This window comes from Scyliorhinus torazame, chromosome 6 (assembly GCF_047496885.1).
Source record: "Scyliorhinus torazame isolate Kashiwa2021f chromosome 6, sScyTor2.1, whole genome shotgun sequence".
NCBI classification, from domain to species: domain Eukaryota; kingdom Metazoa; phylum Chordata; class Chondrichthyes; order Carcharhiniformes; family Scyliorhinidae; genus Scyliorhinus; species Scyliorhinus torazame.
The window spans coordinates 59,046,001-59,061,848 of NC_092712.1; the positions used below are offsets into that span (position 1 = coordinate 59,046,001).

Genomic DNA, 15,848 nt, shown 5'->3' on the forward strand with positions numbered 1-15,848 from the left:
ACACAAACCCCTGGAGGGCTCGAATGGCAATGCCAGGCCCACAGAGCTGACGCTCATGCAGCCCGCAATGGGATTCGCTGGAGCCAGGGGGCGGAGCGCGAATTAGCGCGCGGGGCAGTTGCCATGGTTTCACAATCGAGCCGCCGCAGTTCCCATGGTTGCTCAACCCACCCCGGCGCATGCGCTGCCTCGAACGTTTATCTCTGAAACGTCAAGATGGCGGCTGCTTGGTAACCAGCGACCCGCGAGAGCGCCGTAGTAACGCCTGCCCCCGGCTCGCAGCATGAAGCCCAGCAAGGTAAAATAAACAACTCACTCCAGCGGGGGAAAAAGCAGCGACGGCGACAGTCCAGAAATAAACTCTGGGCAGCGCGGCCGCCACTTCTCACTCGGTGAGATTGAGGAATGTCACCGACTGGAATCCTAATCTCGCCCTCGGCAGCCGCTGGTGCCTCGGAGTCTCTCAATCCCACACGACCCGTCCTCCATCTCCTGAATTTAGCGATGAGGGTGAGAAGGCCCCTTGGGATGGAACATTCGCTGCACTAATATGTCCCCCGACCTTATGTCCGTCTCCATTTGGAAAGGTGCCGGGCTCTCTCCCTTTTTCCAGACTGGGAATAAAGAATACCCATCCCAGATAGGGAGGTCCGAAGGAATCGTGGAGCTCCAGGGAAAGAAGGGGCTCCAGAGATCTTTGGCATAGCAGGCAGGGGAAAACAACGATAACAGGTAAACCTGTCTAGAACTCCCTGGATGTCAACAGAAACAGAGAGTAAGTTGAGGGAGGAAAGGGCTGCCGATGACAGATTTCAGGTGGATAATACAATTGAGAATCAGGGACAATATTGAAGGGTCAGAGGTGGATCGAAAGCACAAATTCGAGAAGCAAGGATAGTATGAGAAGAGACTTGTATCTAACATAATAGGAAATACAAAAGTCTTTTAGGTCTATCAATTGTATGTGGTAAAAAGGAGGCACGATAGCGCAGTGGTTAGCACTGCTGCCTACAACGCTGAGGTCCCAGGTTCGATCCCGGCCCTGGGTCACTGTCAGTGTGGAGTTTGCACATTCTCCCCGTGTCTGTGTGGGTTTCACCCTGACAACCCAAAGCTGTGCAGGTTAGGTGGATTGGCCACGCTAAATTGCCCCTTAATTGAAAAAAAAAATTTGGTACTCTACATTTACAATTTAAAAAAGTAGTAAAAGGTTGATGACCGAGAAGGGATTTTTGAATGCAAGAGTTTGGGCATGGTTTCCTTCTCTATAGAAAGTTAGTGAACCAGATGGGATTTTACGACAATCGACAATGGTTTCATGGTCATCATTAGACATTTAATTCAGATTTCTATTGATTTCAAATTTCGCCACCTCCCATGGTGGGATTCGAACCTGGGTTTCCAGATCTCTGGATTAACAATCCAGCGACAATACCTGCATGGTTGCGATGGGGGGATGGGGGATGGGATGGGGGGGGGGGGGGGGGGGGGCGGCATCATGTGTGGAGATGTCAATCTGTGGAGAGATGTCAAGGTGCGGGGAGTGGGGAGCTGTCAAGGTGCGGGGAGATGTCAAGGTGCGGGAGTGGGAAGATGTCAAGGTGTGGGGAAATGTCAAGGTGTGGGGAGTGGGGCAATGTCATGGTGCAGGGAGTGGGACGATGTCAATGTGCGGGGAGTGGGGCGATGTCAATGTGCGGGGAGTGGGGCGATGTCAAGGTGCGGGGAGTGGAGAGATGTCAATCTGTGGAGAGATGTCAAGGTGCGGGGAGTGGGGAGCTGTCAAGGTGCGGGGAGATGTCAAGGTGTGGGGAAATGTCAAGGTGTGGGGAGTGGGGCAATGTCATGGTGCAGGGAGTGGGGCGATGTCAATGTGCGGGGAGTGGGGCGATGTCAAGGTGCGGGGAGTGGGGAGATGTCAAGGTGTGGCGAGATGTCAAGGTGTGGCGAGATGTCAAGGAGTGGGGAGATGTCAAGGTGCGGGAGTGGGAAGATGTCAAGGTGTGGGGAAATGTCAAGGTGTGGGGTGTGGGGAAATGTCAAGGTGTGGGGTGTGGGGCGATGTCAATGTGCGGGGAGTGGGGCGATGTCAATGTGCGGGGAGTGGGGCGATGTCAATGTGCGGGGAGTGGGGCGATGTCAAGGTGCGGGGAGTGGGGCGATGTCAAGGTGCGGGGAGTGGGGAGATGTCAAGGTGCGGGGAGTGGCGAGATGTCAAGGTGCGGGGAGTGGCGAGATGTCAAGGTGCGGGGAGTGGCAAGATGTCAAGGTGTGGGACGATGTTGAGGTGCTGGGAGTGGGGAGATGTTGAGGTGCGGGGAGTGGGACGATGTCGAGGTGCGGGGAGTAGGGTGGGTGGGGTGGGGGGGGTGAGGGAGGGGGGTGAGGGGGGGAGGGGGGGTGAGGGGGGGAGGGGGGGAGGGGAGGTGAGGGGGAGGGGGGGGTGAGGGGGGGAGGGGAGGTGAGGGGGAGGGGGGGGGTGAGGGGGAGAGGGGGAGGGGAGGTGAGGGGGAGGGGGGGGTGAGGGGGAGAGGGGGAGGGGGGGTGAGGGGGAGGGGGGGGTGAGGGGGAGGGGGGGTGAGGGGGAGGGGGGGGGGAGGGGGAGGGGGGGGGAGGGGGGGGGTGAGGGGGAGGGGGAGGGGGGGGGAGGGGGGTGAGGGGGGGGTGAGGGGGAGGGGGGTGAGGGGGAGGGGGGGGGTGAGGGGGGGAGGGGGGGGTGGGGGGGGGGGAGGGGGTGAGGGGGGGGTGAGGGGGAGGGGGGGGAGGGGGTGAGGGGGGGGAGGGGGGGGGTGAGGGGAGGGGGTGAGGGGGGGGAGGGGGGGGGTGAGGGGGAGGGGGGGTGAGGGGGAGGGGGAGAGGGGGAGGGGGGGTGAGGGGGGGGGTGAGGGGGAGGGGGGGTGAGGGGGGGGGGTGAGGGGGAGGGGGGGGTGAGGGGGAGGGGGGGGGTGAGGGGGAGGGGGGGTGAGGGGGAGGGGGGGGTGAGGGGGAGGGGGGGGGTGAGGGGGAGGGGGGGGAGAGGGGGGGAGGGGGGGGGTGAGGGGGAGGGGGGGGGTGATGGGGAGAGGGGGGGAGGGGGGGGGTGGGGGGGGTGGGGGGGGGGAGGGGGTGAGGGGGGGGGTGAGGGGGAGGGGGGTGAGGGGGAGGGGGGGGGTGAGGGGGGGAGGGGGGGGTGGGGGGGGTGGGGGGGGGGAGGGGGTGAGGGGGGGGGGGGGGGGGAGGGGGTGAGGGGGGGGGAGGGGGGGTGAGGGGTGAGGGGGGGGGTGAGGGGGAGGGGGGGGGTGAGGGGGGGGGGTGAGGGACCCCCAGTAAGGATAGTCACGTGGAATGTGAGAGGGCTAGGAGGTCCGGTCAAGAGGTCAAGGGTGGTTGCGCATCTTAAAAGTTTGAATGCCGATGTAGCAATGCTGCAGGAGACTCACTTGAGGGTGAAGGACCAGGTGAGACTTAAAAAGGGCTGGGTTAGCCAAGTGTTTCATTCCGGATTTGATGGAAGGGCTCGAGGGGTAGCGGTGTTGGTCAGCAAAAGGGTGCGCTTCCAGATGGAGAAGGTGGTGGCAGATCAGGGGGGTAGATATGTGATTGTGGCAGGGGCGCTGGAGGGGAGATTAGTGGCGCTGTTAAGTGTATGCGGTCCCAATTGGGATGATGTGGGATTTGCGAGGAAGGTGTTTGGGGCCATTCCCGACTTGGACACGCATGAGCTGATTGTGGGGGGGGGACTGGAACTTGGTGCAGGAGCCAAGGTTGAACAGATCACGGCCGCGCTTGCTGGTCCCATCAGGAGGGGCGAAGGCGCTGGCTGGGCTAATGGTGAAAATGGGGGGGTGGACCCTTGGAGGTTCCTGCACCCAAGGGAACGGGAGTACTCGTTTTTCTCAGCGGTCCATAAGGTATACTCGCGGATCGACTTTTTTGTGGTGGGGATGGCTTTGCTGGCTGGAGTCAAGGGGTCGGAATACTCTGCAATTGCAGTGTCAGATCACGCTCCACATTGGGTGGATATGGTGCTGGAGAAGGGGGTAGCGCAGAGACCGGAGTGGAAACTGGATGTGAGGCTTTTGGGGAACCAAGTGTTCTGTGAGTAAATTGAAAAGGTAATTAAGGAATATGTAGGTTTCAATTGTACGGGTGAGGTGTCGAAGGCAGTCGTCTGGGAGGTTCTAAAGGCGGTGGTGAGGGGTGAAGTAATTTTGTTTAAGGCTAGGGTGGACAAAGAGGAGAGGTTGGAGCGGCAGAGGGTAATAGATGAGATGTTGGAGGTAGATAGGAGGTATGCAGAGGATGGGGACCCGGCGAAGCTGGAAAAGAGGAAGGAACTACAGGTGAGCTTCGACCGACTGTCCACCAGGAAGGCGGTGCGCCAACTGAGCCGAGCAAGGGGTGCAGTTTATGAACATGGGGATAAGGCAGGGGCATATGTTAGCAGGTCAGCTCCGGAGGGAGGCAGCGGCAAGGGAAATTCTTCAGGTGAGGGATAGGGCAGGGAAGTTGGTGGTGGCTCCAGTGCTGATTAACAAGGTTTTTGAGGAGTTTTATGAGAGGTTGTACAAGTCACAGCCACCCGGGGGAGACCGTGAGATGCAGGGATTTCTAGATGGGTTGGAGTACCCGAGGCTAGGGGAGGGGGACAGGGCTACATTAGAAGGAGCAATAGTGGAGCAGGAGGTAAAGGATGCGATTGGGAGGATGCAGTCGGGGAAGGTGGCAGGGCCGGATGGGTTTCCGGTGGAATATTATAACAAATTCAAGGATAGGTTGGCACCCCTGATGGTGGGGATGTTTGAAGAGGCGATAGGGAAGGGGGTGTTGCCACAAACCTTGGGGCAGGCATCGATTTCACTGTTGCTAAAAAAAGATAAGGATCCGACGGAGTGTGGGTCGTATCGGCCCATATCACCTCTGAATGTGGACGCAAAAGTGTTGGCGAAGGTACTGGCTGGTAGGCTGGAGGAGTGCCTCCCGAAGGTTATAGGGGAGGATCAGACGGGGTTCGTGAAAGGGAGGCAGCTGTTTTCGAACATTAGGAGGGTTTTGAAAGTCGTTATGGTACCGGCGGAAGTGAAGGAAACAGTTAGTTGTGGCATTAGACGCCGAGAAGGCGTTTGATCGGGTAGAATGGGGGTACCTGATGGCAGTGCTGGAGCGGTTTGGGATTGGACCAAGATTTGTGAACTGGGTAAAGCTATTATATAAGGAGCCGAAGGGGAGTGTTTGCACAAATAATATCAGTTCGAGATACTTTTCTCTCCACCGTGGGCCGAGACAGGGATGTCCTATGTCCCCCCTGCTGTTTGCACTTGCGATTGAACCGTTGGCCCTCGCATTGAGAAGTTCGGGAGCATGGAAAGGAATGGTGCGGGGGGGGGATAGAGCAAAGGGTGTCCTTATATGCCGACGACTTGCTGCTGTATGTGTCGGAACCGAGTGCGTCGATCGGAGGAATATTGGAGCTACTGCGGGTATTTGTGTCTTTCTCAGGGTACCAGCTGAACCTGGACAAGAGTGAGTATTTTGTTGTCCTCGGCCGGGGATGGGGGCAGAGGTGGGGGTGGGGGGCCGGCCATTCCGTAGGGCAGGGACTCATTTTAGGTATCTGGGGGGGCAGGTTGCCCGGGAGTGGGTGAGGCTTCGTAGGTACAACTTCACTAGTTTGGAGGGGAGAGTGAAAGCTGATCTGACAAGATGGGATGGCCTTCCTCTGTCACTGGCGCGTCGGGTACAGGCGGTTAAAATGAATGTGGTGCCGCGATTCCTGTTTATTTTCAATTTTTCGATTTTCCTGCCAAAGTCTTTTTTCAGGGAGATTGAGGGAAGGATTACCTCATTCATATGGGGAGGGAAGGTGGCCAGAGTGAGAAAGGTGCTGCTACAGAGGGGAAGACAGGCAGGCAGGGGGTTTGGGTCTCCCGAACCTGTTGTACTACTACTGGGCGGCGAATGTGGAGAAGGTGCGGAGCTGGGTCAGAGGGGTTGATTCTCAGTGGGTCAGAATGGAGGAGAGTTTGTGCAGGGGGTCGGGGCTGAAGGCACTTGCAACAGCGCCGCTCCCGATAGCTCCGGGCAAATACTCAGGGAGTCCGGTAATAATAGCTTCATTGAAAATCTGGAGACAGTTTCGCCAACACTTCGGGTTGGGGGTAGGGTCAAGGGAAATGCCGATTCGGGAAACCACAGATTTGAGCCAGGGAGGTGGGATGGACGTTTTCGGAAATGGGAAGAGAGGGGGATTAAGACGCTAAAAGATTTGTTTCTTCGGGGTCGGTTTGCAGGATTGAGGGAGCTGGAAGCGAAGTATGGGCTAGAGCAGGGAGAAGTGTTAAGGTACATGCAGGTTTGGGATTTTGCCAGGAAGGTCATTCAGAGCTTCCCAGAGGAACCGGCCTCCACGTGGCTGGAGGAGGTGTTGACGACAAGGGGACTGGAGAAGGGGGCAGTGTCAGCGGTGTATGGAGCTATTTTGGAAGAGGATAAGGCACCACTGGAAGGGATCAAAGCAAAGTGGGAGGAATAGCTGGAAGAGGTTATAGAGGAGGGGGTCTGGTGTGAGGTGCTCCGGAGAGTGAATGCCTCCACCTCGTGAGCGAGGTTGGGGCTGATACAGCTGAAGGTGGTCTGTGGAGCGTACCTCACGAGGGCGAGGATGAGCCGATTTTTTGAAGGAGTTAGAGGATGTGTGTAAGCGTTGCGGGGAGGGGGGGGCCGCTAATCACGTTCATGTGTTTTGGTCCTGTCCAAAGCTAGGGGAGTACTGGAAGGAGGTGTTTAGGGTAATTTCCAAGGTGGTGCGTGTGAAACTGGACCCGGGTCCCCGGGAGGCCATATTCGGGGTGTCGGACCAGCCAGGGTTGGAAACGGGTGCGGAGGCAGATATCATAGCCTTCATAGCAGATATCATTAGCAATAGTAATGGTTTACCACCAAGCTTGATTATTGTGTATCGCCCCAGGTGCACAACCACCGTACAGCCATATCTGTCTGCTCAAGGGGCACAATCTCCATGCCACATTTTCATTATGCTTCCAGGGAGCACAATTAACTTACTTTGATGATTTATTGCTGTTCGTTGCACGGTATCCCGAAGAACTCTTGTGTCCCTTGCATTCTTCGCTCTAAGGGGCTACAAAAGTTTGTTCTGACCTCCTCCTATGTTGTATTATTCAAATACTCTATGACCTACCAATGTGGGATGAAATGCTCCATCGAGAGTTGGGCTGATTTAGTTGAGTATGTATAGTAATAGGCCTAGATTTACAAAACATGCTAAACTGTCCGAACGGAGCTGGGGAGGGATTTCCACGAGTTTTTCATAAAAATCTAGAGTTACTTTCGCATACCTTTTTGTTTGCCTTATGAGCTAACATCACCAACGTTTTAGGAAGATAATCCATGAGGTTGTCTTAACAGATGTGGTGAGCATTGATATGCCTGCTGGCCTTTTCTTGCCATCTCCTGATGTGCTCATAACATTGGAAATGGGATTATATTTAGTGTAGTGAGTACAGAATATGTTTGTTCAGAGCAGTACTACTTTGATATGATGTGAGATATGTCGCTTAGAATAGTTTTTAAAAATTGGAGCTTAGTTCAAGAACTGCAGGTACATACAGAGATGCAAGATTTGAAAATACAAGCAATTTAAAAAAGGAGAAAATAAATTGCAGTTAAAGGAATTTATAGTGTCCACCTAGTCACATAAGGAGCTATTGTAGAGAGAAATGATTTGTGACAAACTCTTAAGTACATTGTTGTATTAAACATTAACCAAGAACAGCACAGCATTCTGGCGTTATTGTTTACCACACAGGGAGGTGCAGGAATACTGTTCTATATCTGTTTTGGTGGTTTAGCCTATTGAAGCATTTGTTGATCAATTTTCTTGGCAATAAAGGAAAATGAGACATATTATCTATCATTTGGGAATCCAGTGGAGTGCCATTCGTTCTCCATTGTGACAGAATATTTAAGTAAAGTGGCAAAAGGCAATCTCTGCACTGCATGTTTCATTTGCAAAAGTAAATTGCAAAAGTAAAAATGTGTCTGAAGATAAGCAGTCAGGAAGGTCATGGTAAAGCAGAGTGCAAAATAAATAATATGGCAAAAAAAGAGCTCGTTGGAAGGAAGGAACATCAGTCACCCTTGAGCCAATGCCATTCATCTGTGCTAGTTGTAGAAGTGACTGCTCTTGCTCGTTTTAGCCTTAGTTTACTTATTCCTATTCTGTCACCTTTGCTCTTGAGTCGCCAGGTATCTTTCTGATACCGCCACGTGGTTCAAGTCCAAGTAATGATTAATAATACAACACACCGCTTAGTAAGAGTTAAATCAACGCTCATTTATGATATACAGCAATTAATACTTATACAATAATCCTACTTCTAGACTACTACCTACCACTAAAGGCCAATACTTAACGTTGGAAATGGCCCACCAGGTCAGGGAAACGAATGGTCTTTCGAATTGGGTCTGAGCCTGCGGGATTCAAAGCTGGTACAAGTCGATGGTCAGGAGTGCCTATCTGGTAGCGATCGCTGGGGTAAAACTTACGGTTTCTTGTAGAAGGGTCTCGAAGGTTGCGAGCAGGAAAAGAAGGGTCGAGTCGAACTTGGCCCCTATTCTTATAGTCCCCAGGGGCTTCCCGCCTCTCGGGGCGGACCTTTTACCTGGTTCCAAGTGATTGGACTTGGTCCCAATCACTTGGTTCGATATGCTCCAATACTGGAGCGATTCCTTGGTCGGGGGGTGGTCGTTTACCTTTCTTTGTGTCAGCCCCTGCTGGCGCCGAAAGGTCTGGGTCGGCTTTGAGTTGCTAATTTGTAGCAATTGTTCCCAGGGATGGCTGATTAAAATCCAGATGGCTGGGTTGTTTTGATGTTGATGGCTGCAGGTATCGGTCTGGCTGACTTCCCCAGAGGCGACTACACTGTTTTACCTGCAGCTGTCCGTTTGAGTCCTGCTGGCTGATTTTCCCATCAGCCTCTTCCGTTCGCCATTTTAAATCGGGATTTGACCATTCTAATCGGGAGTCAGCCATTTTACATGCCTACAATTTTCAGTCCTGAAGTCACATATATCCTAGGCACAGTCCATCATTTCCCAAGACGGATGGATAATATACATACATGAATCTCATTTATATAGTGGCTGTAATGTAGCAAAATGTCCCAAAGCACTTAGCATTGAGGCCAAGAAGCATAAATCAGCAGAGATGACCAACAGCATGGTCAAAGAGGTTGTTTTTAAGGAGAGGAGGGAGGTGGCCAGCCAGAGGTGTTTGGTGGAGGTGAATTGTAGAACCCCCCCCCAGACTCCTCTCCACTTCCTCTTGTAAACTCCTTCCCCCAACCTTGGTTCCTTCCCCCAGCTTTTCACCCCGGCTAGGCTCACTGAAACCTGTTCTACCAGGCTCCAATGGCCACAGCCCCTCCCCCACCTCACTCCTGTTCACTGGCCGGCTTAAACCAGCCAGCATGGAGGCCCCTGCCGGGGTCTCCTTCCCCCTTGCCCGGTCCAAGGAAAACCAAGAAATCCCCTTTAGCGCACTACCCCAGCATACACACCCAAGCCCCAAAGAACCATTAATGCAAATTAAAGTCCCAACTCTTCCCTTGTCCAAATATACAGTGTTGACTCATTTAGTTCATACACCTACACGCAGTGAAAAAATACAGTTACATGAGGCAACATTGGTACACGACCCGCTCTCAGTCCCATTTCTCAATTCTGCCACAGCCTTTCTGCCTTCGCAAACTCCTCCGCTGCTTCCGCCGTCACAAAATAAAAGTCCTTGGATTTGTAGGTCACCCTCAACTTAGCTGGATATACTGTGCCGCACCACACCTTGCTGATGTACAGCGCCTTCTTCACCCGGCTGAAGGCAACCCGCCTCCTCGCCAGCTACACCGTAAAGTCCTGGTATGCGTATACCAGCTCCAGCCCACTGCACCACCCGCTTCTGTTTTGCCCAGCACAAGACTTTCTCCTTCACGCTATACCGATGGAAACACATAGTTACTGGGGCGGCTCACTCACCTTTTGTATAGGCCTCCACGACCGATGAGCCCGATCCAGTTCATATCGAGAGGAATCGTCCCCCGCCCCAAAAGCTTCGCCAAGATCGTGGCAAAATACTCCGTCGGTCTCGGGCCTTCCACCCCTTCGGGCAGACCCACAATCCTCAGATTCTGCCGCCTGGATCTGTTTTCCATCTCTTCCATTTTGGCTCGCAGACCCTTGTTGGTCTCTATCACCTTCCGCAACTACTTCCCTGTCGAGGTGAGTTGATCACTGTGCTGTGATAATGCCTTTTCCACTTCCTTAAGTATCTCACCTTGTTCCCGCACCTCCGCCGCTGCGCTTGATACCGCTGCCCTCACCGGGGCAATTGCCTCCTCCACCAACACTTTCAATACCGCCCCCATCTCCTTCTTCATTGCTTCCATGTGCTTTGTGAACTGCTTTTCAAGTTCCACAGCCATCACCGTGGTCATTTCTTCTGCTGTGAGCCTCCACTTTCCTTACAGTTCCTGCGCTGACCTTTCCACTCACCGGCGGACTTTCATTAACCCCCTTTTTCATGGCCGTCTTTTCCCCAAACTTGGACATTTCTCCTCCCTGTGCCTTCTTACAGCTTTTTCATTCCCCGGGACAGGGCGTTAAAACCCTAAAATTTCTATTCCCGAGCAGGAGCCCTCCAGTGTGCGGCTGCCTCCCGCCCGCCATCACCGGAAGTCGCTGACAATAAGCCATTATTATGATTATCAATATCAGCAAAACTAAAGAGCTGTTCATTGACTTCAGAAACAAAGTACTGTGCACACCCCTGTCTGCATCAATGGTGCCGAGGTGGAGATGGTTAATAGCTTCAAATTCCTAGGTGTGCACTTCACCAGCAATCTGTCCTGGTCCACCCACGTTGACGCTGCGACCAAGACAGCACAACAGCGCATATATGTCCTCAGGAAACTAAGGAAATTCCGCATATCCCATTGACTCTTATCAACTTTTACTTGTGCACCATGGAAAGCATCCCATCTGGCTGTATCACAGCCTGGTATGGCAACTGCTCGGCCCAAGACTGGAAGAGACGACAGAGAGTCGTGAACACTGCCCAGTCCATCACATGAACCCGCTTCCCTTCCATTGACTCTGCACCTCCCACTGCCTTGGGAAAACGGGCATCATAACCTCCCACCCGACTTACTCACTCTTCCAACTTCTTCCACCGTGGCAGTTTGTGATGGAGAAGAAAGTCTGAGGACATGCACTAAGAGATTCAAAAACAACTTCTTCCCTGCTGTTGCCAGACTCCTAAATGATCCTCTTACGGACTGATCTGATCTTTTCCCACATCTTCTCTCCTGAGTAGTACTACACCCAATGCCTGTGTCTATATATTTACATTGTGTATTTGATGTTTGCCCTAGGATGTATTTTCTTTTCAGGCACGGAATGATGTGTCTGAGCTGCACGCAGAACAATACTTTTCACTGTACCTCGGTATACGGGACAATAAATAAATCCAATCCAGTCCAAGATCAGGGTGAGAGTAATGTAGATTTTGGGGAGATTTGTAGTATTGAAGGAGAGTTAGGATGGGATATGACTTGGAAAAGATTTGACAAAAAATGAAACGAAAATCGCTTATTGTCACAAGTAGGCTTCAAATGAAGTTACTGTGAAAAGCCCCTAGTTGCCACATTCCGGCGCCTGTTCGGGGAGGCTGGTACGGGAATTGAACTGTGCTGCTGGCCTGCCTTGGTCTGCTTTAAAAGCCAGCTCTTTAACCCTGTGCTAAACCAGCCCCAGATTTAAACAGAAGGATGAAAGTTGAGACATTGGGAACTCACAACATAGTTAGCAAGTATAAGGGTGTGGGATGAATGAAGTTGGTACAGAATAGAATACAAGCAGCAGAATGCAGAGGTGGAGAATGGGGATAGTTGAGGTTTGGAATAGTTAAGTCTGGAAGTGATTTTGGCGTGGATGAACATATTTCTGCAGATGGATTGAGGTAAGGATAGAGGCAAATGAGTTGACGCAGTTGGAAGAAGCTGATCTTTGTGATGGAGAAGAAATAATGCCAGAAACTCGGCTTCGGAATCAAATGGGATGCCAAGGTTGGAAACAGTTTGGTTTAGCCTGAGACTGTGACAGGGGAGCACTGTGGGATCAATGGCAAGGATATAAAGGGAGGTATCAAAACAGGCAGTACAGAGGTAGAGATGGGAGTTGGCAATGATGTGTGGGAGCTGATCGCTTGTCTGCAATAATAGTGTGGAGACAAGAAGAGAAGTTTGCTAGAGATCCTTTGGCTACAGTTAGATATGCGGAATGTAGCAAATGCAGCTCGACTCAGTGTTGAGGGAAATTCAGGTGCTGGAGTAGAATGGTTTGGCCTTCAGCGCCAAGCTGCCGAGAGACTAAAGTGGGGTTGTACATAACAGTCACAAATGTTGATTGTAACTTTGCTTAGGACTCTTTTGGTGCTGTAGCAGGTGCGTAAACCTGATTGGTGGGATTCAAACAGAGTTTTACAAATGATGGGCAAAGGTTTAGGAAGTGACAGCATATCCAAAGACTGTGGGTCAGAAAGTTAGGTTGGAGATGGAATGGCTGTTTGCAGGGATGGAAGGAAGTGATAATGGTGGTTTTCGTAAAAAATGTAATCATGATTGGTAAAAATAATAACCGTATGATTTTAACATATCTTTGTTTATTGATAAAATTAACATTTTAAATAATTAGTAACAGTATGGTTAGGGGAATTGACACTGTTCTCTGTAGCCAGGATTGATTTGGATTTGATTTATTGTCACGTGTACCGAGTTACAGTGAAAATTATTGTTCTGCGTAGGGGAGGAGGTGGCGTAGTGGTATTGTTGCTGGACAGGTGATCCAGAGACCCAATAATGCTCTGGGAATCGGGTTCGAATCCTGCCATGGCAGATGGTGAAATTTGAATTCAATGAAAATCTGGAATTAAAAGTCTAATGGTGGAGGGCAGACACTGTCGAGGATTGTCAGCGGATACAGCAGGATATAGAGAGGTTGGAGACTTGGACAAAGAAATGGCAAGTGGAGTTTAATCCAGACAAATGTGATGTAATGCATTTTGGTAGGTCTAACATAGAGGGGAAGTATACCATAAATGGCAAAACTCTTAGGAATATAGAAAGTCAGAGAGATCTCTGACAAGGCTACCGGGGCAGCACGGTAGCCTTGTGGATAGCACATTTGCTTCACAGCTCCAGGGTCCCAGGTTCGATTCTGGCTTGGGTCACTGTCTGTGCGGAGTCTGCACAGCCTCCCCGTGTGTGCGTTGGTTTCCTCCGGGTGCTCCGGTTTCCTCCCACAGTCCAAAGATGTGTGGGTTAGGTGGACTGGCCATGATAAATTGCCCTTCGTGTCCAAAATTGCCCTTAGTGTCCAAAATTGCCCTTAGTGTTGGGTGGGGTTACTGGGTTATGGGGCTAGGGTGGCGGTGTTGACCTTGGGTAGGGTGCTCTTTCCAAGAGCCGGTGCAGACTCGATGGGCTGAATGACCTCCTTCTGCTCTGTAAATTCTATGATAATCTCGGCGTGCATGTCCACAGATCTTTGAAAGTGGCAACACAAGTGGACAAGGTAGTCAAGAAAGCATACGAATGCTTGCCTTCATTGGACGGGGCATCGAGTATAAACACTGGCAAGTCATGCTGCAGTTGTATAGAACCTTGGTCACAGATCATAGAATTTACAGTGCAGAAGAAGGCCATTGGGCCCATCGAGTCTGCACTGGCCCTTACAAAGAGCACTCTACTCAAGCCCACGTAACCCCCGCTTAACCTTTTTGGACACCAAGGACAATTTAGCATGGCCAATCCACCTAACCTGCACACCTTTGGACTGTGGGAGGAAACCGGAGCACCCGGAGGAAACCCACGCAGACACGGGGAGAACGTGCAGACTCCGCACAGGCAGTGACCCAGCCGGGAATTGAACCTGGGACCCTGGAATTGTGAAGCAACTGTGCTAACCACAATGCTACCGTGCTGCCCACTAAGGGTAAGGCCGCACTTGGAATATTGCACACAATTCTGGTCACCACACTACCAGAGGAATGTGGAAGCTTTGGAGAGGGTGCAGAGGAGATTTACCAGGATGCTGCCTGGTCTGGAGAGTGTTAGCTATGCGGAGCGGCTGAATAGTCTCGGATGTTTTCATTAGAAAAACGGAGGTTGAGGGATGACTGAGATTATGAGGGCAGAATGGATGGGCAGGCACTCTTTCCCAGGGTGGAGGGGTCAGCCATGAGGAGGCATAGGTGTAAGGTCCATGGGGCAAAGTTTAGAGGAGATGTGCGAGGCAGGTATTTTACGCAGAGCGCGGTGAGTGCGTGGATCACGCTGCCAGGGGAGGTTGTGGAAGCAAATACGTTAACAGCGTTCAAAAGGCATCTTGACAAACACATGGATAGGATGGGTATAGAGGGATACGGCACAAGGAAGTGCTGAGGGTTTTGGCAAAGGTTGGTATCATGACTGGTACAGGCTTGGAGGGCCGAAGGGCCAATTCCTCTGCTGTATTATTCTTTGATGATGTGGAGATGCCGGCGTTGGACTGGGGTGAGCACAGTACGAAGTCTTACAACACCAGGTTAAAGTCCAACAGGTTTGTTTCGATGTCACTAGCTTTCGGAGCGCTGCTCCTTCCTCAGGTGAATGAAGAGGTATGTTCCAGAAACACATATATAGACAAATTCAAAGATGCCTAACAATGCTTGGAATGCGACCATTAGCAGGTGATTAAATCTTTACAGATCCAGAGATGGGGTAACCCCAGGTTAAAGAGGTGTGAATTACATCAAGCCAGGACAGTTGGTAGGATTTCGCAGGTCAGATGGTGGGGGATGAATGTAATGTGACATGAATCCCAGGTCCCGGTTGAGGCCGCACTCATGTGTGCAGAACTTGGCTATAAGTTTCTGCTCGGCGATTCTGCGTTGTTGCGCGTCCTGAAGGCCTTATTCTTTGATGACCATGAAACCATTGTCGATTGTCGTAAAAAAACACCTGGTTCACTAATGTCCTTTAGGAAAGGAAATCTGCTGTCCTTACCTGGTCTGGCCTACATGTGACTCCAGACCCACAGCAATGTGGTTGACTCTTAAAATACTACTCCGTTTGAGTGTAATTAGGGATGGGCAACAAATGCTGGCCTTGCCTGCGACGCCCACATCCTATGAAAGAAGAAAGAAAGAAAAACTGTCCAGACAGATTGTTCCATACATGTAAAAACCTCGGACATGCATAAATACATAATGCAAGTACATAGACACTGGCATCGGGTGAAGCATACGGAATGTAGTATAACTCAGTAGAGAAGATGTGTGAAGAGATCAGTTCAGCCCATAAGAGGGTCATTCAGGAGTCTGGTAACAGCAGGGAAGAAGCTGTTTTTGAACCTGTTAGTGCGGCCAGACGTTTGTATCTCTTGCCTGTTGGAAGAGAGAATAACCCAGGTGGGAAAAGTCTTTGATTATACTGCCGCTTTCCCAAGGCAGCGGGTGATGTAAAGAGAGTCAATGGATGGGAGGCGGTTTCGCGTGATGGACTGGACTGTGATCACGACTCTCTGTAGTTTCTTGTGGTCTTGGGCTGAGCAGTTGCTATACCAGATATGATGTTTTCGATGGTGCATCTGTAAAAATTGCTAAGATCAATGTGGATAGGCTGAATTTCCGTAGTTTCCGGAGGAAGTATAGGCACTGTTTGCTTTCTTGATTGTAGTGTCAACGTGGGTGGACCACGACAGATTGTTGGTGATGTGCACACCTCGGAATTTGAAGCTATCAACAACCATTTCCACCT

General features: G+C 51.6%; 1 protein-coding gene across 6 annotated transcripts in view; it reads left to right on the forward strand.

The window, feature by feature from the left end:
* Positions 1-202: 202 nt before the first annotated feature.
* dync2i1 (dynein 2 intermediate chain 1) overlaps positions 203-15,848 on the forward strand; it is a 175,381-nt gene continuing 159,735 nt past the window's right edge. For 5 of the 6 annotated variants that reach the window (XM_072508236.1, XM_072508237.1, XM_072508240.1 and 2 more), the window contains exon 1: positions 203-298. In XM_072508236.1, coding sequence (XP_072364337.1) covers positions 284-298 — 15 coding nt within the window. In that variant the 5' untranslated portion in view covers positions 203-283. Of the gene's footprint in view, positions 299-331; positions 733-15,848 lie in introns of those variants that run through there. The other variant, XM_072508238.1, reaches the window with a different exon arrangement.